The sequence below is a fragment of the Manacus candei genome, unplaced genomic scaffold (genome assembly GCF_025592945.1).
Source record: "Manacus candei isolate 608988 ecotype Guabito, Panama unplaced genomic scaffold, ASM2559294v1 h1tg000094l, whole genome shotgun sequence".
In the NCBI taxonomy this organism is placed as follows: Eukaryota; Metazoa; Chordata; class Aves; order Passeriformes; family Pipridae; genus Manacus; species Manacus candei.
The window spans coordinates 731,108-755,955 of record NW_026138142.1 but is presented as its reverse complement, the minus strand read 5'-3'; the positions used below and the strand labels follow the sequence as shown (position 1 = coordinate 755,955).

Here is a 24,848-nt window from a genome sequence, read left to right as displayed (position 1 = left end):
ACAAACAGCGTTAAAAAAGAACAAACGGATAACAAAACAGGCTCAAATGCCATTTTCTGTATTTCAGCCTTCATAAAACAGATTTATTGTAGCTAAAAACTGATTTTGTTGCTAGGCTAAATAATCAGGGAAATTCAAGTCAGCAGGACTGGAAGGATTTGACACAATGCTTCAGAAGCAGACAGAAGTAATCTCTAAGCCATGAATGATCATCTTCCCTAATACAGTCCGGCTGAAAATGCCCTGAGAGAGGCTGGCAACAAAGAGCTACAGCACTCAAGGAGTATTTATTTGCAAATTCTTTTCAATCAAGGTGGGAGAACACCACGAGAAAGTCCCTTGCTCCAGGACCTGCATGTGGATATTCACACAAGCAGAAGAGCTGCATTTGACACATGGCTGAGGCTGTGAATATTTTACAGGGCAAGATCCTAACAAAAATCATCCTGATAAATTGAAAAGTGGTTCACATCAGCCAAGTGAAACTTAATAAAGATTAGCAATCTTTCAAAGGACAAATCAGGTAAATCAATATTATGTTGCTAATAGAGGTCAAGCTTGTTCAGTGCAGAACAAAGCAGACAACCTCCTCATAAATAAAAGTTTATCATAAAAATTGTTTTCCATTTCAGCTGTGGAGTCCTAACTGTGAGTAATACAAGACAAAAGTAGCTTAATCAGCAGTAAAGAATATTTATTTTATACTTTACAAAATTAGTTACTGAAACCAATTGCCTGGAGATACAGGGGAAATTGCACTCATATACTCAATATCAATATACTCAATACTTCAAAAACAAGTTGTGGAACCACTTGTCAGAAATGGTACAGATACACAACACAGAAGGATGAGCAAGATCACCCCAAAGTCTTTTTTGGCTGTACAGTCCCATTTATCTGTGGTGATATAAGAAAACTAAATATTAATTTTATTTAAAAGAATTTCATTGTGCTTCCGAACTCCACGCTCCAGGAAAAAAAAAAAACCAAAACACCAATATAATTCACATTCTATGAAATGGCTTACTAATCTCCCAATTTTTAAAACAGAATTGCTCCTCCCTATATTAATAACAATATGGAGCCACCCTATCCTGTTTTGTTGAGAAACCATTCCCTAAGAACACTGCAGAGTCTTCACTCCAAGCCAAGACAGGAGGGTAGGCACCATTGTTGGAACATCCCTGGTTCCGTGAACCCTGGGATGTTCCAGAAGTCATTCTGGATTAGCTGAGGCTTCCACGTGGCACTCCCAAACAGTCACCTAAGAAGTCAGCAAATGTTTAGTGGCAGAGACAGAACATTTAGACCACGGCTTCACTACCAAAAATTCCTATTATCTTATGGTGCCATACAAGTGACTCAACTGCATATGCTCCAAGGAAAATAAAAATATAATAGGCAAACTAAAAAAATTGGTTATTTTCCTAAAGTTGATTTTTTTCCTGATAGTCTAATTAAAACTGGTTTTGGCAAGAATTTATTTTCAGTAATGATGCAGCAGAAGAGAAAAAGGCCTCTTTTTCTCCCCCTGCTCAATGCCAAAAGTCTGAGGGGGAAGCATCCTAGTTTGGTAGGGCTTCCAAGAGTTTCTTCAAGAAAAGCAATTAGAATGTTGATAAATACAGCACTGAAAATTAGTAATTATAAGTTCATACTGGAATGGCTGGCAACAGGATTTGGTGCATGTGGGATTTAACAAAAATACTTTCAAAAAATGTGAAAGGAAAGAATATTCTGAAAGAAGCAAGATCTTGTGTGATTTTATTATAGTGCCTATATATTGATATACTTGTAGGAAGGAGCTTTTAGAATACCAGAAACTATTGCTAACATAAAACATTTTACTTACACTGTTATTTTAGGGTACTTTGAATATTCCATTTAAGAATAATTCTGAGGATCAAAGTGAGAACTGAAATTTCTTATTTAATCAATGCCCATGTCTGGGGCAAGAGAGATGAGAACAACTCCTCTGTCTATCTGCTGTGAAGAACCCTCTCAACATTATTTATTTTTTTTAAACAACCAATTAGCCAGCATATATCACTACAGGCTGTAAAAATCTCAATCTCCTGAAACAGCTGCTACATTGAAGAACTCAAAGGAGTCAGCCTGAGAACCAAACACCCTCTAATTTCAGGCAACCAAGGCTCTACCTTCTCAGGCACCACTTCAGGCTGGCAGTGCAGCCCAGAGCCGCAGCTCTGCCCCTCCACAGCCTGGCCCTTGCTGTGGCCTCCTCCCTCGTGCTATCACAAACATGTTTCTTTGCCAGGTTAGTCCTAACCCAGCTCAGTTTCCCAACGTAGCTCACCACAAATGCCTGGGTCAGCACAGGGGACAGAACAAACAGCTGGTAGGGGAGGGAGGGCAGCGCTGCTGCTCCTTTTCACCGCCAGAACCAGCCTAAGATTTATGGGGCTTGGGGAAAGTAACCACCTGATGTGCTCCATACACTCACTGCCTATGTTTCTCTAAGTAATGACTTTCCTAGATTTTTAAGGGGTTTCCTACTTCTTTTAATTTGCTTTCAAAAGCACCAATGCTATTAGAAGACATTACTCAATGTAGCTCTTGAAGCAAGTGCCCAAACTTATTTTGACTGATTAAGGAATGGCCATCCTTCTAGTGAAAAAAAAAAATAAACAAATAAAATGCAGAACTCAATGCAAGTTACTAGCAAAAAGTACTTGGTGCAGTAAAATCTTACTTCTCTGTATTTATGCAGACTATATGAATCATGTAGATTGCATGAATTGGTGATCAAATATATAAAACACAGAAAGAGAAAATTTATTTCCCGAAGTTCTTGGTTGCTTAATTATTTAGCAGTTAATAACATTTTAGTGTACCTATGACAGCATTTCTTAAAAAGTTAATTCCATAGCCTCACTGTATAATAATGTAAGGGAGCAATCACCAGGGATGGATAAGGAAACTCTGTTTTCCCTAGTAATACATGACCTTGCTACTCCCCCAATATTGCTGTGGGACAGCTGGGCCGAGGAGTTAAAAAACAACTCCACCCTGAGAAAGGAAGAGCTTACCTATTCTCAGCAAGCCAACTGCCTTGGAAAACCATCTCTCAACTAAAATTACAGCAAAGAATAGAAATGTCCATTTCCAATTACTTATCTTATGAAAGAACAATGACAAGAAGTTAGTAGGAGTTGAACATGCTAACAAGAAAAAAAAATCCACAAGCAAAGCCAAGAAAATTGAACTGTTTTATTGTTTTAAACCAGGAAAAAGTGTCCTGTGTCGATGAATGCAGGATGAAGAGATGGCTGGTGTGTAAATGGCTCAGAGAGCAGCAACCAGGAGACTGGGCCAAGACATGCCCTATGACCAATATGATGAGATTTTGCCACCACACTTGATACGTCACGATACTGTCCAATAGCTCTTGAAGGTTCTCTCACCACAAGTGAAGTTCAATGGGTCATCAAATACAAACATTAACAAACTAACAACTGCAATGTCAAAAAAACCAAAAAGGTCTCAATTCTTCACAGCAAGTCCAGCCCGTTTCAAACTGTGTATCTATTTCCAACATTAAGCCTAACTTCACTCACACTCAAGACACAAGTGAAGACACCGCACAAATCCACATTTTAACAGTTTTGAGAATGTGGCAAAACAATTCAGTACAGTCTACCCATCACACAAGTCCTTACCAAGAACTGAAACTCTAAAGGTTAATGCAGGTATCATTTACCCCCTGAGCAAAACAGCACTGTGAGCAGTTTAAGCCAGGCTCCTATGCAAGAACTACCTAAGGCAGGTGGGGAATCGCTTGGTAACTCGACTGTGCTGGAAGAAGTCATGTAACATGGCCTGCCAAAGAAAATGGCACAAGGCTCCCCCGGGACCCCGCTCCACGTAGCCAACGTCATGTCACGAAGCCTCACCTCCTCCCTGTGTGATCCAGCATGTACCTCCTGGCTTTGGGCCAAACAGTTTGATACACGTGGCTTGTACAGGCCACTGTTTGCTTTAATACTTTAACCCTTATCTGTACAACAGTTGTACAGAGCTCGTCCATCCAAAGACCTCGGTCCTGCCAGGTAGCAAATGACCTTCCCTCGCTACGATCGCGTGCTTAGGAACGTTTTTATTCTACAACGCAATATAAACTTTACATTTGCAAGTGTTAAATTTTGAAGTGAGAAAAGGGCAGGCAAGTAAAGACACAGATATAACATAGAAGGTGTCTGATGAACTAAAGAAAACACAGCTGAACCATAAAGCTCCAACCAACACATTAACATTCTTTTGAAGAGCGTATGTATCTTTAAATACCGGCCTACCCTAATGCAAATGCAACTAAAGTGATAATAAAAACTCTCAAATAATCATTTCCTGGCAAAAACGATACGCTTAAGGCTCCTCAAAACTATCTGCATGTGTGAAATTGATGGCCTTTGCAAACCCACTGCAGTGTACATTGGCCAAAGTAATGAAAAAGTAGGATGGAAATTAAAACATGGATAATTAAAAATAAACACATAAAATGCTTTCCACAAATTTCATGCTTTTTGAAATCTTTATCCTATGCTGTTTTAAACAGCACGCATTTGCAAAAATAATTTGTAACATACATCAAAGATCGATGGATGCTGAAAATAAAATTTACAGTGAGCTTAGACATTGAACCACAAAGTGACTGTTACCAGGGTTGCAATCCAGGAAACTTCTGCTACTAAATTTTTCTAAGAAGCTACATCTGTTGGTGCTGCTTATAACCTGTAGAGATTAATAAAGCTCTAGTATTTAAAATAGATTTAAAAAAATGTTTACTGCACCTGTACAATACTATTCTGATACATTTTGATGAGTAACCAGCTGTTCATACAATGACAATATAGCTGAAACAGAACTCTTCCCCTACAACTTCTTTTTGATCACATTCCTATCCTTCAGGTCCATACTCTGGAACTTGAGTTATAATCCAAGTACAGGATTAAAGTTTTGAAGATTTCAGGCCATACAATGAGATGGCACCTAATTATTCCCATTTTTCCCATACAATACCAGCTAGAGTTCTCTTTTGACCTTGCATCTGAAAGCTTCTTTCTTCTCCATCATGTCCTAGCTTCAGTAATGCAACTTTATCCCCTTTTTTTGGCTTTCGTAAGTGCAATCTCTCTGCCTTTTAAATTTATTTGTAAGGTGATACTACAAAAACATTTTCTTCATTCACTGCTTTGATGATAGTTCTGTGTGTTCTTCCTTCTTCCTGATGAACCACATCATGAACAGCCTACTTGCTCTCAATTTCAGGGCTCTGCACAGCCTGTTCTTGCTCCACCTCTCCAATTGGAGCCACTGTTCTGTACAGATACCCCGTTGTCACAAAGCAAGGGAGAAAATACGGGTGTTGGTCTGGCACATCAGGCAGGAAACAAGCTATCCATGAAAATCCTCGGGGTGACAATGTTACCCTCCTCTAAATACATCCTCCAAGCCGGATGCCTCTGAATCATTCCCCGATGCTGAGATAGCCAGGGTACTTGAACTTCTGCATGTTCTTTTGCTCTCAGCATTCTCACAGCTCCCTCCTGCTTTCCCAATACATTTCTTACATTTGCATGCTGTCTTATCTTTACATTTAAATTAAGAAATTGTTTGTGCAGAAGCTATCTTTGCGTATGCATTTGTACTGCCTGTAGTAAAATGGTGCCCTGGCCTCTAGGCACAATTACAATATAAATAACAAAAATGAACTGTTCACCTAAGATCAACTCTCCTGACAATGCTATCATGAAGCTACATCCTTCAAACAGTGATAAAATGCTGTTCCAGCATCACATTCTACCATCTGTACCTCTCTAGGTACTGATGGTACTGATTCCCAGTTCATCACCCACAGGAAGCCTCCACAGTTCCCTGTATCTATCTTTGTCCACAGCACCACTGGAGTTTTTACTGATAACCAGATAAAACACAGAATGAGAGAGACATGGGCAGCACTGTCCTACTGAAGAAACCTGTGCTCCCTTAACGTAAGTCTACTTCTGGGAAGAGTTGAGAATCCTTGGCATCTCACAGGAGCAGATTTGAGGCAGTTTTCCAGCTGTCTGCTTAAACTCATTAAATTTACTTAAAAACATGGCCTTCAAGAGGGTAAAACACCAACCTACAGCACTCTCCAATATGGCATCGTTCTTTAATGGAAGCATCCATAGCTGAGGAATTATTCTATTTCGGGTTTGCCAGTTTAATGCAGGGCTCTTCATTTTATCATTACTTAGACTGCACTTAGACTGAACATTCAGTAGAACATTTCCTATAATGGGATAAAGCAGTTGAACAATTTGACTGGCTAATAGTGATTTAGACATGTGATTACAGTACAGAAAATGGTCTGACATATGCTCTTTTATCTGGTTTACATGAGGCACATTAATCCAACTGGAAAGCACAGAAGTGAAAAGGAAGACAAGTCATAAGAAGAAGACAAAATATTTTTACTTAGCTTATTTCTACATTTGATAGGCTAGTTGTAATCAGTATTTTGTAAATAGCAAAACTTACAAAATAAAACCATTTTCTCCCCAAAATGGATGCAACTAAAAAAGACCTGTTTATACCTACACCATGAAAGTTAGAAAATAACTACTTTTTATAAAATCCTGGTTTCAAAAGCATTTATGACTTTTTCATAATGCCTTTACCAACAGTACAGGGTTTCCACAAAGATGCAGCAGGACACTGAGCACCACACCAGCCAGGAACAATCAGAGGGTGAAGAAAAAGAGTATTGATTCATTTTAATTTTTGTCTCAGCTAATTTAATTTCCAGCTCTTACATAAACACTCATGTCAGCATAACTCCATATTTTTACAGGAAAATTTTATTTCCTCCTAAAACTAGACAACAACATTCCTATGACAACACAAACCTAACTGAAGACAAGGAATTACCTCTTTAGCACCCACTTTTCCTCAAGAGTGTATACACAACCTCAAACTGGCCTAACAAAATATGCCAATTTTCACAAATAACAATATTTAGGTTCTTTGTGCAGACTGGTACATTTCAGTGGCATTTTTCTTCCAAAAAACTCCTTTAAAATAAAACATTGAAAGGTTTCCTATGTAAGGTTTGGATTCTGTACACAGAAATAAAAACCAAGTATATAAAACTAAGCTGAAAGGAGATGAATCCAAGAACTTTACTGCTCGTACATATTTGCCAACTACTTTCAATGATCACTATACGAAAATTTTTATCAAGTGAATAGGTAAAATAACAAAAAGAGGGAGCTGCAACCAATGCACCTTCCCCAAAACCAGGTGGGACATGAGAATCTTTGAAGGGAAACTTTCATAAATGACAACAGTAAAAAAAAAATAAAATCCACATATCCCAAACTAATACTAATTCTGTCTATAACACATACATGTAAAAACAAGCAGAGGAAAGCATAGCCTTTGCACGTGTTTAGGTCCAGCCCAGCAGAATCCCCTTGTCATGTTTTGGACTTCCACTGTGACCTTATCGTCGGACTTGACCTTAAAGGTCTTTTCCAACCGGAATGATTCCAACGCGGAAACTGGCAATGAGGTCTGGGGTGGGCGTTCAGGGAAGCGCCAGGAATTCACCAGGACAAACACACTTGGGGGTGTCAAACCGAGCGCGTCCCTCAAAACAAAGGGAACAACCTCTGAACCCCGAGGCTCGCACAGACTCCGCAGCGCAGAGGCTGTTTCGGCCACATCACGACGCTCCCCTCTCCAAACGCGCTGCCCAGCTTTCCCCATTACCGCTGCCATCAGCTATGCCATGGCAAGCTCCATCCTACTCAAAAATAACCCGCGGGGGAGCGCAGCCAGCGCGCCAGCGGCGCTCCCCGGGAAGCCTCTGGCGGAGCCCGGCCTGGCCCCGCACCTCGGGCACCCACAGCGGGGCCACCCCCGGTCCACCCCACGGCGCTCGGCACTGCGGGATCCCCGCCCGGGGCTGCGGGAGCTGGGCGGCCCCTCGGGAGCGGCCCGACGGGGCGGGGGGAGCGCCGGGGCTGAGGGAGCGCCCGCGCCCCCGGCGGGGAGAGGCCGCGGTGAAGGGAGATGTGCCAGCGCCGGGGAAATCAGGCTCCCCCCGCCATCATCCTCCTCCTCCTCCACCCCCTCCCTCCGTGTGTTTGTTGTGCCTCGGCACCGTCCCGCCGGCGCGTCCCCTCGGAGCGGCGGCCGCTGACAGCTCCCCCCGCGCCGCCCAGAAACTCCTGCCTCAACTTTGCGGGTGTGCGCGGGGAGGGGAGGGTGAGGGGGTGTCCTCCCCGCCACCCGCCGAGAACCGTGCTTTTCCTTCCAAAAAAAAAAAAAGACAGAGGGGGCATAACAAGGGGGGGGGGGAAAGCGCCGAGGAAACACCGTCAAAGCATAGGGAGCACCCAGGGCGACGCTGAAAGCAGCCACCGAGCGTCCTGGAAGGGAACGGACCCAAAAAGGAGAAGGGGGAAGGTGCAATAGCAAGGGGGGAAAGGAGGAAGAGGGTGAAGGGGGAAGAGCTAAAGAGAAACTCTGAAGGAGGAGGAGAAGAAAGGAATAGGGACGGTGAAAGAAAAGTGGGAAAGGGAGAGCAGGCGGAGGAAGACAAAGGTGAAAAAGGAGGAGGAGGAGGGGAAAGTGCAAAGGGGAGAGGAGGAGAAGAAAGAAGGGCCCTTCTCAAAATGGCATTAGGCAGAGGGAGGGGGCGACGAGCAGCGAGTCTCTACTGACAGCTCTGCCTGCGCCTGGCCGCCTGCCCCGGCCCCTCTCTGCCTCGCACACACAAACGCTGAACTTACTTCTTTCTGGCTCTCTGGAAAGGGGAAGCGCCATCTTTGCGAGGCCGGCCCCTAGGTCTTTTGTCTGTGGCTGCTGCTGCTGGGGGGGGAGCTCCAGGCTCGGGGGGCTGCTGCTGCTGCTGCTGAGGCGGCTCCACCACCGCCACCACCAGACTCTTGTCCTCCGTTGACATCCTAGTCAGCAGGACGAGAGAGACACATGGATGATGATGATGAGGATGAAGATGAGGATGGTGATGGGGATCCCGATGCTCCTCCTGCTCCCGCGGCTCCTCTCCTCCTCACCTCCGCCTCCTCCACCTCCGCCTCGCATCGCTGGCCTCAGCCGCCGCCGACCAGCACAGGTAGCAGGGGGAGCAGCATGGGGAGAGCGGGAGGAGGAGGAGGGGAGCGGGGGGGGGGGGGGGGGAGATGAGGGGGGGTGCGAAGAGAAAGCGCAGAGGAAGGAAGGAAGGGTCTCACACACAATAACCCCCTCCCCGGCTCGGCGGGGTCTGTCGTGGGGCTGGGGGAGGTGAGGAGAGCGAGCGAGCGAGCGAGAGAGAGAGAGACGCGGCTGGTCCCGCCGCTGGGCGCCCCCGCTCAGAGGCCCCGGGCGCTGGCGGCGGCTCCGGCTGCGGCGCTGCCCGGCTGCGGCGGCCGCCGCTTCATTGTACCCTGGCCCTGCGCCCTCCCCCCGCGCAGAGCCCCCGGGGGCGGAGGAGGAGCGGGCGGCGGCGGCGGAGGCGGCGGGGGCCGAGGCCGAGCGGAGGAAGTTTTGACAGCTCCAGCTGTTGTGTGTGTGTGTCGAGGGGCTGAGTCCGGCCGGGCTCCGCGTCCCCTTCCCAGCCGGGCCGGGAGCAGGAAGTTTAACTTTGGGGGAAAAGAAGGAGGAGGAAGGGTGGAAAAAAAAAAAAAAAGGGGGAGGAGGAAGGAGGGGGAGGAGGAGGCGGCGCCCTGCCCCCCCTCCCCGCGGGGTGGAGAAGGGATCCCGGCGCTGCCCTGGTGTGTAACCCCCCCGCTCCCTCCCCCCCCAACAGTGCGACACATAGACACAGCGACCGCCCGCCCTCCTCCTCCTCCTCCTCCTCCCCTGCCGCGGCCCCACACTGCGCCTGCCCCGCCCGTCCCCCGGCGCAGACACCCATCCGCCGCCACACTGACCTCACGGGCTGGGCCGGGGCCGCGCCGGGCTGCGGGGAAACTGCGGAGCGGCGCCCGGACCGGACGGGACGGGACGCGGCGCCACGGGGCGCTCCGAGCACCCACCCGCACCGCACCCCCGCGGGGGCTGCCCGGCCGCTCCGGCGCTCCCACACCCTCTCCCCCCGTCCTTTTTTTTAAATTTATTTTATTTTATTTATTTATTTCCCTCGTGGAAAAGGAAAAGCCCCGTCTGGATGAGAGTCGCCGCTTCGCAGCGGGGAGCCCCCCGCCGCGCCCCGCGCTCCCCAGGACGGCGGCCCCGGGGGCAGCGCTCGATGCCCGCCCCGGCGGCGCTCGCTCGCTCGCTGCACCCCTGCCCCGAGTCGCGGGGGGACCCCCAGGGAGGCGGCAGGAGCCCGGCGGCTCCCCAGGAGCGCCCCCCCTTCCCCCCGCCGCGCGTCTGCGGCTCCGGGGCGGGGGAGGCGGGAGGAGCCGCGGGCGCCCCGGGGGATGGGAAGGGAAGGAGGGAGGGAGCAGAGTTCAGCGCTGTGTGCGAGGGAGACAAAGTCTGGGGAGCGTGGCCGCTTTCCAGCAGCTCGGGCTGGAACAGCTGCGGCCGCTCGGGGCGGGGTGAGGGGGGGGCTCCCCGGGCAGGGGCCCGGCTGGCTGCCAGCCCGCCCGGCTGCGGGGCGGGGTTAAGCCTCATTACACGGGATTTAACGTGTCCCGGAGGCCAGGAGGGACTCGGGCTCTGAGGGTGCGGGGGGGGAGGGAAGCGCGGCGGCGTCGCAGCCGGAGAAAAGTCCGGCCACGGGGCGAGGAAGCGGCCGCGCCCCCGGACTTTCCTCCCGGGCGCTGCCCCGACTCGCTCCGGCGCCCGCGGCGGGAGCGGCACCGGCGGGGCCGCTGGAGCGGAGCTGGCTCGGGGCCCCCCCGCCCGGCACCGCCCTCAGGGCACCCCCGGAGCCGCCCTCCCCGCCGCGGGGCCCCAGCACGGCCGCCCCTCCCTCTCTGCCCTCTCTCCTTCCCTGCCGGGGCCGGAGCGGCGGGCGGGGAGGGAGCGGTGTCGCTGCGCAGATGCTGAATCACGAAACGGGTCGCACGGACAGAAAAGGAACGCGGTGACTCGTGTTCGGGAACTTCGCCGGACTTGCAGACGTGGTGGGGAGCTATAGACCCCCAAGGCTCCGCGTAAACACAGCCCGCACTGAGCGCTACTCCTGTGGCGTTTGGGTTTCTATGTTTGAATCCCAGTTACTAAAATGGCCCGGGGTAGCACAGAGGTACAACGAGGAAGGGAGGTAAGGAGGAACTGATGTTAGTCGCTATTTTTATTTGTTTTTTTTTTAAAGTAAAAATAAACACAAAGCACTCCAGACCATTACAGTGCTCTTCCTTCCCGAGTTTTTCACTTGTCCGCTTCAAAATACTAAATAAAAAAGGTAGGCTGTGGCCTTTTGCTTGTCTGTTTTCTTCAGAACCGCTTCATAACAGAATGCCTTCATTGATTCATTTTCTAGGTTTGTGAGTAATTAAATTAGACTTTTGCAACATTTTCATGTAAGGTGTTAGAAAATAACATCTCCATCTATACACATACATATACAAATATATAAAATTATATAAAGCCATCCCTTTTGCCATGCAAGAACAACAGCTGGATTGCTGGTGTGACTTTCTTGGCCGTGTCACTGAAAATGTACTCCTTTATGCCAAATTAAAATATATATCCTGAGCTAAATGTTTTGTGTTATGAAGTCTGCAAATGACAGCATGGGTATACTGCTCATACAGCTTCAAATATGTGATCTTAATCTGTTTACATGTTGTCTAATAGAGGAAAGCACCTTTGAATTTTGTTAAGTTCGGATAATTTAACTGAAAACACTTAATACTATACAGGCCCAGGCTTGGGTGGAGTAGAGAGAAAAAAGGCAAGGAAGGGGAGGGAGAGGGAAGGGAAAGGCCACAGCCTCTGCACAGTGGGATCGCTGGTGTGGCATTTGCTAGAGTTGCCAGGTTGCCATCTGGTCTACTGAAAAAAATGGCCATCTCCTGGAACACTGGCTGTGTGCATGCGGATCCGCCGCACATGCGCCACGGCCTGAGTGAGTCTAGGATGTGTCAGAGCCACTCTGCATGTGCAAATTGGTTGGAGCTGTGACACGTGAGCACACCGTGGGCTCTGATCAACCGCTCGGTGTATGGGGAATATCTGTCACATCCCACGGCAGAAATACGGCCGGTGAAATCGCTGGATTCACTTGCCCGTGCATGGTTCATCTGGTCCTCCCATGGGAACATTTTTTAACAGCTTTAGACCACCTGTAAGGGGTTGAGCTAAGGGTTTTGTCTCTTATAACAAAAACGGATGTGTGACTTTAATTTTTTCTCCTTTTTTTTTTTTAACATACTAGCTATGTGTATGTGTAGCTAACACAATATAAAATCGGCTGGCTTTGGTGGAGCGTGGTCTAGCACAAGGACTTGTGTCTGTGAGTTTTACTGCTGTTCCTTATCTCTACGTGTCCAAACACAGCTGGGCAGGTCTGTGCTGTGAACTGCTGCAGCCACTGCTGTGGCAATCAAAGGTGTGAAGAACCATGTAGGACTGAGAGAGGCTCATGAGCAGGAACCTGAAGTGGAGATGGAATTATAGGAGACTGTATTTGCAAGCATTATCTATCACTCAGAGAAGGCAGAGGGACATAAATCCAGTGTGGGAGTGCTTTGTTGATTCAGGGTATTTGAACAGTTCTCTCAGGAAAATTTTAATGTTTATACCTTGGCCACGCTAACCACCTATTATAAATTATCACTGTCTGGAAAACACACATTTTTACAGCAAATATGTAATACTGAATGAACAGGTTCTCTGCTTTACTGAATGTTAAGAGATCCTCCAGTCCACTGTAAACTAACTCAGGTGAGCTGACACACTTGGTTTGTTTGGTTTTTTTTAACTTTCTGGGGCAGGCAGCTCTGAAACTTTCAACTAGAATTTTACATTCTATCCTTTCTTAAAATAAACATTTCTGTGGCTTTGGAGTTGTTTCTGAAATACAAGACCTTTGCAGTGCTGATTAAACAAGGCGTGCTAATGGTTTTAACTTCAAAACAGCTTAAATTGTCCCAGTGTGCTTAATGTTCATAATAGAACAAGTTGAAGATGGGATGTTGTCTTAAATCAACTAGTTAAGGAAAATGATCCTGTTGTAGAAATACTTAAAGGAAAATGACAACCATTTTGCCTTTATACAACTAAAGTGGTGTATGTAACAGCAATAATGAGAGAAGTATTGTGGATTCTATCAGGAGTGGCATCCAGGTACTTTCTTTTTTATGACATTAGTTCAGAATTCTGCCAGTTTTAGGATTGTTCATCACTCTACATAAAGCAAATAAAAAGTTTAATTTTTGTTTTCTTCGTACATGTGTTCCCATTGCAGAAAGGTCCAAATTATCACAAAGGCTCCATTTAAGCTACATCAGCGACATGCTAACATTTTAGATGTTGAGTATACTGAACCACTTCATCTTAACCTGTGCTAAATTGATAATTGGCTGTGTTGAACATCGCTTACCTCCATGTGCTGCTCTGAAAACCCCGGAGAGCTTGGTACCAGTCCCATATCCCATATGACCATCCCTGTAGCAAACTTCAGGATAAAGGTGCAGTGGGCAGTCGAGTGCAGTAACCACAGCAGCTGCCCATGATATTTTTTTTACATCTGCATTCCTATTCACCCAAGTAGTTCACAAATAGCCAAATTACCATTTTCTAGAATTAAATAAATAGGCCCAAGGTAATCTAAAAGAGTTGTAGACAAAGCCCAAGTCAAGTGATAAAATCGGGATTACATCATACAAATACGTGACTCCTAGTTAATTTGTACTAAACTTGGCTGGACTACAAAAAATGTTAGCATATGTTAATTGTCATATGCTAACAAATGCGTTGTAGAAACCTAGTTTTAAACTTGAAATGTTTGTTTCTTCTTTTCATCAGTTTTGCTCTACTTGTCATCTCGTAGACCTGCCTTACTTTACAAAACAGCACAGCCTGGATAGTGGGTATGACCTACACACCCTTGAGTGATGGTGACTTTCCCAGCAGTTTGGTGGGATCCTTTTTGCTGCACATGGTGGGCAGTAAGCCTTTCTTCTCATCCTGAGCAGCATTCCCAGACAGCTGGAGAACTCCAGTTATCAGGTGCTCTGGAGCAGTGGACAGGTACTGTGGAGGTCCAGTCTGCCTGAAATCCATCTAACTGCTTTCTTTGGAGGCAGCTCAGTCTGTGAGGAAAAAACATTCCATTCCAGTTCATGTTTTCTCACCTGCTCCCCACCGTGAAATCCCCTCACTTCTGTTCTACAGCAGCTGCTCCCCACACAAACTGACCCACAGTTTGTATGAACATGGGCTTGCACAGCCCAGGCTCCCCATCCCCTGCCTGCTCCCACCTGATTAGTTCAGTGGGTGCTAAAGGCAGTGCATCCCACGTAGTGATGGATGTGCCACCTCACACCTTTACACCTCAGTCTCACCAAAGCCTAAGGCCTTTTCATCCTATTAAGCTTCTTTGACTGGGCTAATGCGACTGAGAAACACACCTTTTTTATCCATTAAGATGAGGCCAAAAATGTTAAGTGCTCAAGATGCAAGCCCCCAGGGCTTCTCTATATATCGAGTTATTACACGTGGAGGCTTTTATCTTCATAAGAAAATGTTCTTTTTGTGCACGCCAAAGTGTGAATTTAAAACTAGTGGTTATAGTATAAGCCTCATGCAGACTCATTCTGGCATCTTCTGGCTTTTTTTCTGCTCAGATAAAGTCTAACTTCTTTAATTGATGTAAGTGAAATTAAAAAAAAAAAAAAAAAAGGTACTTAGACTGAGTTTGTCCACATGAGGAATTATGCTTGCCTGCCTCTGGTAGTGTTATTAATACTACCTTCCAGTGTGGAGCAGCTTTGTCTATTAGGAATGTTAATTTTGCACATGTTTGTGCTTAGTAGGACCATCACTTATTTACATCTGAATCATCCTGTTTTGACAAGTGGAAGCTGATGCACTCTACTGAAATCCACTAAGTTATTCCAAACCTAGGCCATGATTCTGGGGTTGCTAAATTAGGCAGAGAAGTAACTAGATGCATAAATAAGTTCACTGAATACAACTACCTCCTGAATAAGGTTTGTTCTGTGTTTAAAAATTTGCAGGGACGCTTAAATTCTTCCTAAACTAGCAATTTATTTATTTTGTTCTTAGAAGGAACAGTGAACTGTGCTGTGTTACGTTGTATCATTTTAGCATCCCTGTGAAGTCACACAAAGTATCCACACAAAGTTACCTTGGGAACTTCAGTTCCGTTCTTTTTGAATTCCTGTTTGGTTTACACACTTATGAAACTGTAATTTTATAAACTTTAATATTCTGAGTTTTAATTTTGACACCTATGTGGTGGTGGGCAGCAGAGAAATAATCTTTCATGACATATTATTTGTTGCATGGGGTTTTTTTAATCCGAAAAGGTAGAATTTTATTAGTTTGAGTAAAAATCAATTTAGTACCTGAAAGCAGTACATACTAAATACTGGAAGATAGATGGAAAAAACCCAGAGCCAGTAGCAAGCACCCAGGGCAGTAACTGGCCCCTTTGTGTGCCCCTTGGGAAAGACAATAGATTGCTGTGAAGTTGGGACTTTATCACGCAGAAAGTCAAATAAATGTCTGAACAGTGTTTGCTGTTTGCAGGAGTGGTGCATTACCCTCAGATTACTTAGTAGAAATAATACAAATCTGGCCGTGAAGCAGGGGAAAAGATTTGTTTGTGTGCAATCCTACATTTTGTTTTAGTAGGACTGTGTTTTTATTCTGCGGTTTGCACAGCACCTTGAGCACAGGGGTCCTGGTTCCTTATCTGAGATCTTGGGTGCTGTGATAATAGAAACTTAAATACCATTAGTAGAAATAAGCTTGTCATATGTTGCCAGTTTTGCGAGGAAATAATCTGTCTCAGACAGGATGGCCTCACTTTTAGTGGAGCTGTTACAACGTGGGAGGGGCAGGTGCCTTGGGTTGTAGGGAGGTAAACACCTGGACACAGGTGCCCAATCCTGTTTACAGCTGTTTACTTCAATAACATTACGTGTCTGAGTAAGAAGGGCAGCATTTGGCCTTTGGTTTTTGAAGTGGATTGCAGACAGTTAATGGGAACGTGTCACATGCATGAGTTCCAGACAGAATTCAGTCCTTCACTTCTTTAATAACCAATTTTTTAAACCAATTAGCTACATACCCATATGGAAACAATACTAGAGCCTTCATAGCCAAGACTATACAGAGATTCTAAATTACATATATAATAAAGGCTGTGCATGTGTTTTTGGCTGAGAACCATGTTATATTTCAGCCTCAAGCAAAAATTTTCTCCAAGCTGTAGCCCCTCGACAAAAACACACTTTTTAATGAAAGCCCTGACACCACCTTAATTACAGTGCAGCAAATATTACCATCATAATCCCATTTCATCCTTAGGCAAGGAGAGCATCCCTGGGGACCTGGCTGCCAGTGACCAGTTTTGCAGAAACAACCTTTTCCCCAGTGCATTTTTTAATTTAACCTGTGCTGTGCTGCTCGAGGGGGAAGATGCATGGGGAGCTGCTCGTGCTCATCTCCCCAAGCTCCTTGCAGCCCTCCTGGCACTCCCTGCAGCCCTGGGCCTGGAGGATCAAGTGGCACCCAGGGATGCCCAGCCTGTAACCAGCTCTTTGTCTTCCCTACAGCCTCTCTGCCTGCCTCCCATGGGAGAGCAGGAGCCAAAAGTTCATGTTCAGAACCTTTGTACCACACAAGAGTCCAGTTCTAGTTCCAAGCTGCTGGAAGAGGCACTCAGACTTTTTTTTTTTTACTGGCTGTCACACTTGAGAAAAATCCTTGTTTTGGATCCAGGAATGCAGGGGGGAAGGCTCTCCCAATGCCAGTCCTAATCCAGGTGGGTGAGAACAGAGCTGTTGGAAAAGCAGGGCTGTGCTGTGCCCAGCAGAGTTGTGTTCATTTGAAGCAGCCTTGCAGTGTCTCCAGGCTTTCACAGTGTTTGGGTGGGTAAGTAAAATGTGATTAGTTTCTCATTACCAAATTGATTCAGTGCATAGATTTTGTGTGGGGACTGCAATATTGATGGGACAAATTGGCAAGGCTGTGTGAATCTGGGGTCTTTCCTTACCAGAAATATGGGGAGATATATATACACATATATACACAGGGGTATACTTGTGGTGCTTACACTTTTTTTCTCCTGCCTTCTTAAATCAAAGTAATAAATCTGTATAATCAAAGGAGCTGGATTAATCAATCTCTCCAAATTGATCTGAAAATCCTAATTAAGGGCTAGAGAGAAATTAAACATGAGGTTTCTTTTCCTCTCTACAACATTATCAATTACAGTGCAGTTTTCTATTATGGAACTTCTACAATTCTTATGTACAGAGTAAAATCATGCAGCTGAGATACTTTCTCTAAAAACAAGCAAAAGCCCTATATCTGCTGGGAGGACGTTTCTGTTATCCTGTTCCCTTCTATTTAGGTTCTCATATGGTGTTAATCACCATGGTATCTTACAGCTTTGTGAAAATATAGTGCACCATATGTGATAAATCACTAATATTAAGAATGAAGATGCTGGATAAAAATATTCTTCCCAAATCTAAAGCAGAAGAGTTGCAGTAACGGACAAACCCAGACAAGCAGCCTGAGTAAAAGGAGCCATGTGTATGAATACAAGAGATGGGGTCAGAATCATTCCTTAGGTGGTAATATTGCATCCAGTCATTCTTTGGGAGTGTGAATGGCACACTCACTCCTTTCTTCCCATGCTTCAGCTCACTAAAGCACAGGGACTATGTTCAAGCCATCTCCTGTTCCCTCCTTTTCACTGCAGACGAGTGCTCACCTTGCAGTATTCAGGGGCATCAGTCTAAAGAAGATAATTTGCCAATAAATGCAAAGTAAGCTTGTGCATTTGTTGTTAATTAGGTGCACACATAACTACAGTCCAAACATAAAGCAAAATGTGGGACTGTACTTCCATTGGAAAGAATGCGCTGGAGTGGTCATAAGTTATCCCCCCAATTGGTAATCTCAGTTACATATTTTCTCATGGTTTTTCACTTCCCACTTAGTTTCAGCCAGATCTGTTTTCTATTTATACTGTAAGTGTCAACACATAAATAATTTTCCCTGTTGTATCCCTCACTACTGCATTCTTTTTCTTGATGGAATAGCAGAAGTAATTATATTTATAAATGGAATGCCTGTTTTGCCTAAGTATCACATATAATTCCCTTCTGTAAGAGGGATTTTTATAATTCCTCTAAAAATGTCTTGGCAAGGATCAACCCACCAGTTGGTAGTGTGGATCCAGTCTTTAGGGACAGAACTCACAATTCTGATCCCTTTGGCCAACAGGCAGGAGGGCACCACATTAAAAATGCTCTAGTTTGTTTGAGAGAATGATGCTGATGTTAAATATGTGCAATTATTAAGCATGCCAGAAAGCAAATTCTCTGAGAGTTGCTTCCCACCTGTGGATTTCGCTATTCAGCACAGAATTATTTTGGCAACTGAAGAATTCTTCATTGTGGATGGCTGTGGGAAGATATTAATCCTGTTCTTCAAGTAAGATACACTCACTGATCTACTAGACCTGCTCCACCTCTACTGTGTGAGAGGAAATCAAAGGAATTCCAAGTGAAAGGACAAGTAATCTCAAGTCCTTCTTATCCCCTTTCTACCTGCTTTTTCAGCTGCTTTTTGCAGACAAGTTCAGCTGTCCCTTGTTCAATGGGACTAGAGCAGAGGGAGATCTGTTGTGAGCTCTGCATTAAGAGAAGTCCAGTCTTACATCTCTGGGTGCTCCTTGAGAAAACCTCTATCAAAACCATTGTATGGGGATGGTGGATCCCAGCCACAGGCAGTTCACAGCTCACTCACTGGATGAAACAGCAACAGGCCTCCTGGAGTTGATCTACAGTACAGGAGGAGAAAATCATTATTTTCTTACTGGGTTCTGCTGTCTGTTTGTGCATGGGTGTTCTTTTATTACAGTTTCTCTAATATTTGCTTTGATTAAAGGTGCCTACACCTACAAAGCAGTGAGACATTCTGTTCCTACAAATGTGGCAAGCTTGAGGAAGGTTGTATTGGAGCATTCAAAATTCATGTCCTGTGTGGTTTAGGAGCTGAAAATGTATCTGTGTGAGAGAGATGTGGGTGATATAAGGCAGGTCCTTGGCCTTGGTGTAAAAAGTTCCTCAATCTCTGGAGTCTAACAGGGTTTGAAGCATGACCCTGCAGACTGGTCAGCATTTCCATGGTACCCATTCCTCAGCTGCTGGAGCTTCCATTGCCCAGTTTTCACTGTAGTATGATCAGCAGAACCAAACACTCACCGCTCCTGAAACTATCAGCTCTCAGTGTTGTATCTTTAACATAAATCAGCTTAAACTAACAGGGGACTTGAATTGCCGCATCAGTGACTTGGCAACCAGCACACATTTGTGTCTGCCATCCCTGCGCTAGAGAGGCAGGGATGTCACATCCTCAGCCACTGCAGTGCCATCCAGGAGGGCAGTGAGCACGGGTCCCACGAGAGCCTGTGCTGCCGTGGCCTAGTTTATGCAGATGCTTTGAACAAGCTGGATCCTGCTCCTCCAACAGTGTCATTCCATCAGTGTCAGCTACAGAATCCATCAAACCAGGATGCTCCTGGGTGGTTAGCCCAGCCCACTGGGGCTCTATTCCTGTCCTCTTGCTAAGTCTGACTTAGCTCCTTTACAGCTCTGCCTCCATCAGCTGCAGCCTCTGAAGCACAGAGAGACCCAAATCCATTTCCCACTTCCCTGTACATTTAATCAGAGGCCTCTAAGAAGTTTCAGACTGCAGTCTTTCCTTTTCCCTGTGTACCCCCACTAAGGGTTCCTGTTTATTTAAGGTTTAACTTTATGACCAGTTTTCCTTTCTCTCAGTATACACAGTACAAATTTGGTGTGTTCCCTCAGCTTTTGCATTCAGCTGGTTTGGCTGATTTAGCATCACTGATTTACTGGTATAACTTAGCTTGTCTGAAAGTAAGGAAGATTGATGTTGGCTGAAATAAAATTCTGAGATGCTTATGGAGTTTTATTGCCCTAGGTTTCTGGATTGCTATTTATTCAAAAAAGTAGGCAGAGCTCTGACTTTAGATTTGCAGGAATGCCTCCATTATGTCAGTGTTGCTAATCCTTTGAGTCAAGTCATTGTGGTTAGCCAATCTTGTTTTTTGTCTCTGTGGTAAGATTTTACATCCAGAAGGCTAACCTCAATGCTCCCCCACGAAAGCAGGCAGAGATGACAAAGCATTTCCTTCTTTGACCTCTGAAGTTGAGTTTTGCAGGAAGATGGAATCCATCAAATCAGACCAAACGTCACATCACCCTGTATGAGAACCAAAGGGTCAAACCCTGTCACCGTAGCAATATGTGGAATAAAAATGGGCTGAAATGTATTTCATAAAACTAATTTCTCTTCTAAAATAGTTTTTCTTCTAAATTCAGAACTGTGAAATTCTCTTATGCTTGTGAGTTATATATACATGGTTATGTATCATGTCAGAGAAAACTTGAGGTTATCTGGATTTCCGAACTGTGCATTTCAGTCCTGAAAGATTGTCTTGACTTTCCTGGGTTTGTAATGTTTTGGGGGGGATAATTGTAGTATTCTGATTTCTTTACATAACTCCAGCTTAACATCATTTCTTTGGGGAAAATATGTTGTTCAATAGACACTCCTGATAAGAGGAGGGGAGGAGGAAGCTTTAAGGGAGATCTTCCCCTGTTTTGACTTTTGCCTTTCTCTCCTTTCCCAGTGCTGATATTCGTCCAGAGTGCAGAGTTACAGCTTTGTGTGAGCAGTGCTGATATTGGGGCTTAAAGTGTGGACAAAAGGTGCCTGGTAGAGGGCCTGGACAGCCCTGCTGCCCTCTCACCAAGGATGGATCCCAGGCTTAGGGATGCAGAGTGAGAAGCACGTCTGTTCCTGCCGGGACAGTGCTGGGATGAATCCCTTCTGCTGTGACAAGGGCCACGTTGCAGACCCTCAGCACCTCCTCTGGGTTCACACAGGGGCTGTGTCTCTCCTTTCACTTAGCAACATAATCATCCATGAACTAAAGAACTCTATCCCACCCAGATGGGACTGGAGCTGGTTCTATGAGTGGAAGATGTTTAATATCAGCATTACATCATATAAAAAACTTTGGCTTGTCACCATGAGATTCACTTGTGCACTCTCTTCTTGGACCACTGGTGCTGTGCAAAGCAGCTGAGGCGAACTGGCCATTTGGGCCAGGCTTAACTGCTGCTTTAAATCCTAGGATTATCACAAGAGAGCAGGAGTATTTGCTGTGCTGGAGCTGCCTCCTAACTGGGCACTCTTCTGCCCTGGCATTTTTCAGACCAGTGACAGGTCAGAGCAGTGACAGCAGGTGGGTGACCAAGAAACCTGCCACTGACAACCCTTTGCATGCAGTTGAAAGGACTGGTGACTAAACAATTCCCTCTAACTGGAGCTTTTCAAACCATAAAAACACAGTTTGGAAACTGCCTCTAATAGTGGAGGGACAGCTGACCACTTTGTCATCCCTGCCACTTTGGCATCACTTAAGACTGACCTGAATTCTTGATCTGGCCAGTCTGTTGATCTATAATCATAGCAATCCGTTAATTACTTGGTTTAATTACAGCTGATTTATTATAATGAAAGGTTTAGCTATGCCTAGCTTTGTGGGTTTCCATGTTATTTTTCACTGAGGTAATTTTCAGGCATAAAAGATCCAGCAAGCAATGCCTTAACCCATTCCACAAAGAATGTGGAGCTTTACTGGTAAATTCTCAATACAGTATTGTCTGCTCAGGCAGTAAATATCACAGCTGTGAGAAACATGCTGTATTCTTCACACACACACACAACAGGGGACTGGAATTCCTCTCAGTGCTGTTTGAGCCATGCACTCATGACCTGTACTTCCATAATACCTCTTTGCTGTGATATTAGCACCAGGTGTACCATCAGTACACCCACCTTTTCATGTAATCTCTGATAGAAAGATGCAGTTAGCAAATGGCATCAGGTATTAATGCAGAAGTGACCTTTTAATGTCATGCACAGATACACTAAGAAAGAACTGCCACTGAAAACTTCTGATTAAAGATAAAAGTAGACAGCCTGTAAAAACACTAAGATAAAAAGTAAATCCATTTGCCCTGAGTTTCCCCTGCTATCCCACCTCCTACTATAAATTGATGTTGTCAGCACTCATGATTTTATCACAAGTCTTGTGATGTTTGATGTTTCACTTACACTCCAGCTACTACAGTTGTGTAATGAGGTTAGAAACTCAGCTTTCCCTTTCCTTTAATTTAAAGTAAGGTTCTAGTCCTAATGGTTAGAGTATAAAGCTTGCAAGTGTGACCCAGGTGCACCCTAACAGCTCAAAAAACAGAAAGCACAGTAAAAGAGCTCCACATTTATCATCCTACAGACAGGCTTATGATTTTGAGGGTCAAACTGTAGTTCTTGAACATTTGGAGCTGGAAATAGCGACTTGGGGAAAAAAGTGCTTGAACAAAGCGCCGCACCACGTTGCATTTTCCAGGGAAGCATGTCAGTCATTATACCTCAGTGATAATTCCCTTTTCAGACATGCACATTTTCCTATTTGCTTTGTTGTGCAGCATCTCAGGGTTCCCCCCCAGCCTGACAGGGCTGGAGGGTGTGCAGTGCTCCTTAGTCCCCACAGACAGGCACATCTGTGCTTAAAAACCTGTAAAACCAGGAATGTCCTGACTTCCAGTCTTGGGAGTTGATCTGCCTTTTGTGAAGCTCCATCAAGAAACAAGGAATCCCCCACCCCTGCCAATGCAGCAACAAAGGGGCAAGCAACAACAACAACAACAAAAATGCAAATATGGAAATACAGTAACATTGAAAATGGCTGGTTTGACTTAAGGAGCCCCAAATGTGCCAAGTTTTGATGTACAAACCAAAAATACTCAGCTGTTGGTTTTGGAAAAAACAAGCTCCCAATAGCAATAACTCAGATTTGAAGGAGGCACGATATTTAAATGGAGTTCCAAATTATCAAAGACAGTATAACAGTATATATAATTCATACTGAAACTACAAATTATGCCTAGAACTGAAGGAGTATCCAAAGCAGTGAATGGAGTCTGAGTGTTGTGTGGGCACATCGGTCAAAACTTCTCTGCAGTCACAGACTGGTGGTCCCAAAGGTCCCTCTGTGTTGCCCTAAATTATCGTGTAATAATTCTGGGGGTGACAAAATTACAAATAACTGTGACAAAAACTAACTCCAAATTAAAAAAAAAGGTAGAAGTCTCTGAGACTCAATTTCTACATGGCTAAACAGAATATTGAGGAAGGTTTTATGTTTCACAAATTTAAAAGTGTGACAAAAATTGGATAATATTTTCAAAGAACTAAAGAAGCTCAATTGATCCTGCACTGCTTCTACACTGCCCCTGTTATTAATTTTGCCCTTGAATTCAGCAATAATTTCCATGTGCTAATTTCCATGAGACTGACACTTTGCTTCTAAACTGCTTCCCCTGTAGAAAGCTGAAGAAACCATTATTGACTCTTGATCCCTTGGCTGAGCAGATTTCTGTGCATCACAAGCCACATTATTTAAAGCTGTGGACTTGTATTTTTTATCTCTAAGTTAAAGGTGCTGTGAAAAATCTGTGTCTTGCAAGAGATACATTCTTCAGCCTAAGGAACTTCTAAATAACTTGGAAACAGATATGCAAAAACATTGGAAGGGTCTGCTTTTTTAATGTTAGTTTCTGTAAAGAGGAACTTTGTTTTTAATCTTCTCCAGCTTCTTTCTAGCTCTATTATCTCTAATTACTTTCAAATATACCCAAATCATCATCCCTATATTGAAATGAGCTGTCTCTTACTCTCACCTGTGCAGGTCTCTGGTGCTGTGATAACGTCAGGTGTATTTTTAAAATCTAAAATGAGTAAGGTTTAAAAGATTTTCGCACCTGTATTGTCACTGCTTCCATGGCAGTCTGTGACAGGAATCCTGTTGATCTGGTAGGACAATTTAATGCTGGTTGTTGTTTTTTGAATAATGGAAAGTGTATAAATTCCTTGTGACACAGCTCTGTGTAGGTAAAGGTGTATTCAAGCCATCGATTTTACTTTGAAACATATGAATTAAAATTCTAGAACTGCTCTCCTGTGAGTCTGTCTCCTTTTCTGCCTCACTAAGCATTAATTATTGTGGCCTCAACACTCTGTTCTGCCCTTTTCTTCCCTTTTCTCCTTCCCACTCCCCACTGTCGCTCCCAATGGCTGGGGAGTGTCCCCAGTAAAGCAATCCAGTTCATCTCCCAGTAAAGGGCCATCAGCCAACACATTCTGGGCCCAAATTCATCTCTCAAATATTGGTACAGGCTTAAATAGATGCAGTCCCTCAGTTAATATACTAGATTTCAATGGAGTTACATGGGGAATTAATTTTCCTCTGTCTGTAGTCTGAAAAACAATAAAATAGGGAAATGCTGAGAATCTACTACTTGGCTTTCCAAACTGGGTGAAGGACTGGTTCTTGCTTGTTGCCCATTAATGTAGGCAGTAGCAAGATACTCCTGATGCACGTCTTTTCTGTACAAACATAACATCTTAGCCCTTGCTGGCTCAAGGCCAGAGGGATGTGTAGGTGGCAGCTCCCCTGACAGTCAGCCTGTAACCTGTCTGTGTAATGCCACGTGTTTTAATGTGTGCTTGTAACTTCTGCCACGTGTGACAACACCTATTTCCGTGTGTTTCTCTCTTTGAATGATAACAAGAGTTTT

The 24,848-nt window shown here is 44.8% G+C and overlaps 1 protein-coding gene and 1 long non-coding RNA gene across 11 annotated transcripts in view; one reads left to right on the top strand and one right to left on the bottom strand.

The window, feature by feature from the left end:
- The window catches only part of KMT2C (lysine methyltransferase 2C), a 191,381-nt gene extending 182,193 nt beyond the window's left edge, over positions 1-9,188 (bottom strand). For 8 of the 9 annotated variants that reach the window (XM_051768260.1, XM_051768261.1, XM_051768268.1 and 5 more), the window contains exon 1: positions 8,799-8,979. In XM_051768260.1, the coding sequence (XP_051624220.1) occupies positions 8,799-8,971 (173 nt within the window). In that variant the 5' untranslated portion in view covers positions 8,972-8,979. Of the gene's footprint in view, positions 1-8,798; positions 8,980-9,083 lie in introns of those variants that run through there. The other variant, XM_051768259.1, reaches the window with a different exon arrangement.
- On the top strand, positions 8,258-24,568 carry LOC127461055 (uncharacterized). Of its 2 annotated transcripts, none has more exons than XR_007899957.1 (3): positions 8,258-8,610; positions 8,977-9,142; positions 20,831-24,568. It is a non-coding gene; the product is annotated as an uncharacterized LOC127461055 (long non-coding RNA). The 2 variants fall into 2 exon arrangements; XR_007899956.1 differs by lacking the exon at positions 20,831-24,568 and adding an exon at positions 10,162-15,098.
- The last annotated feature ends 280 nt before the right edge of the window (positions 24,569-24,848 follow it).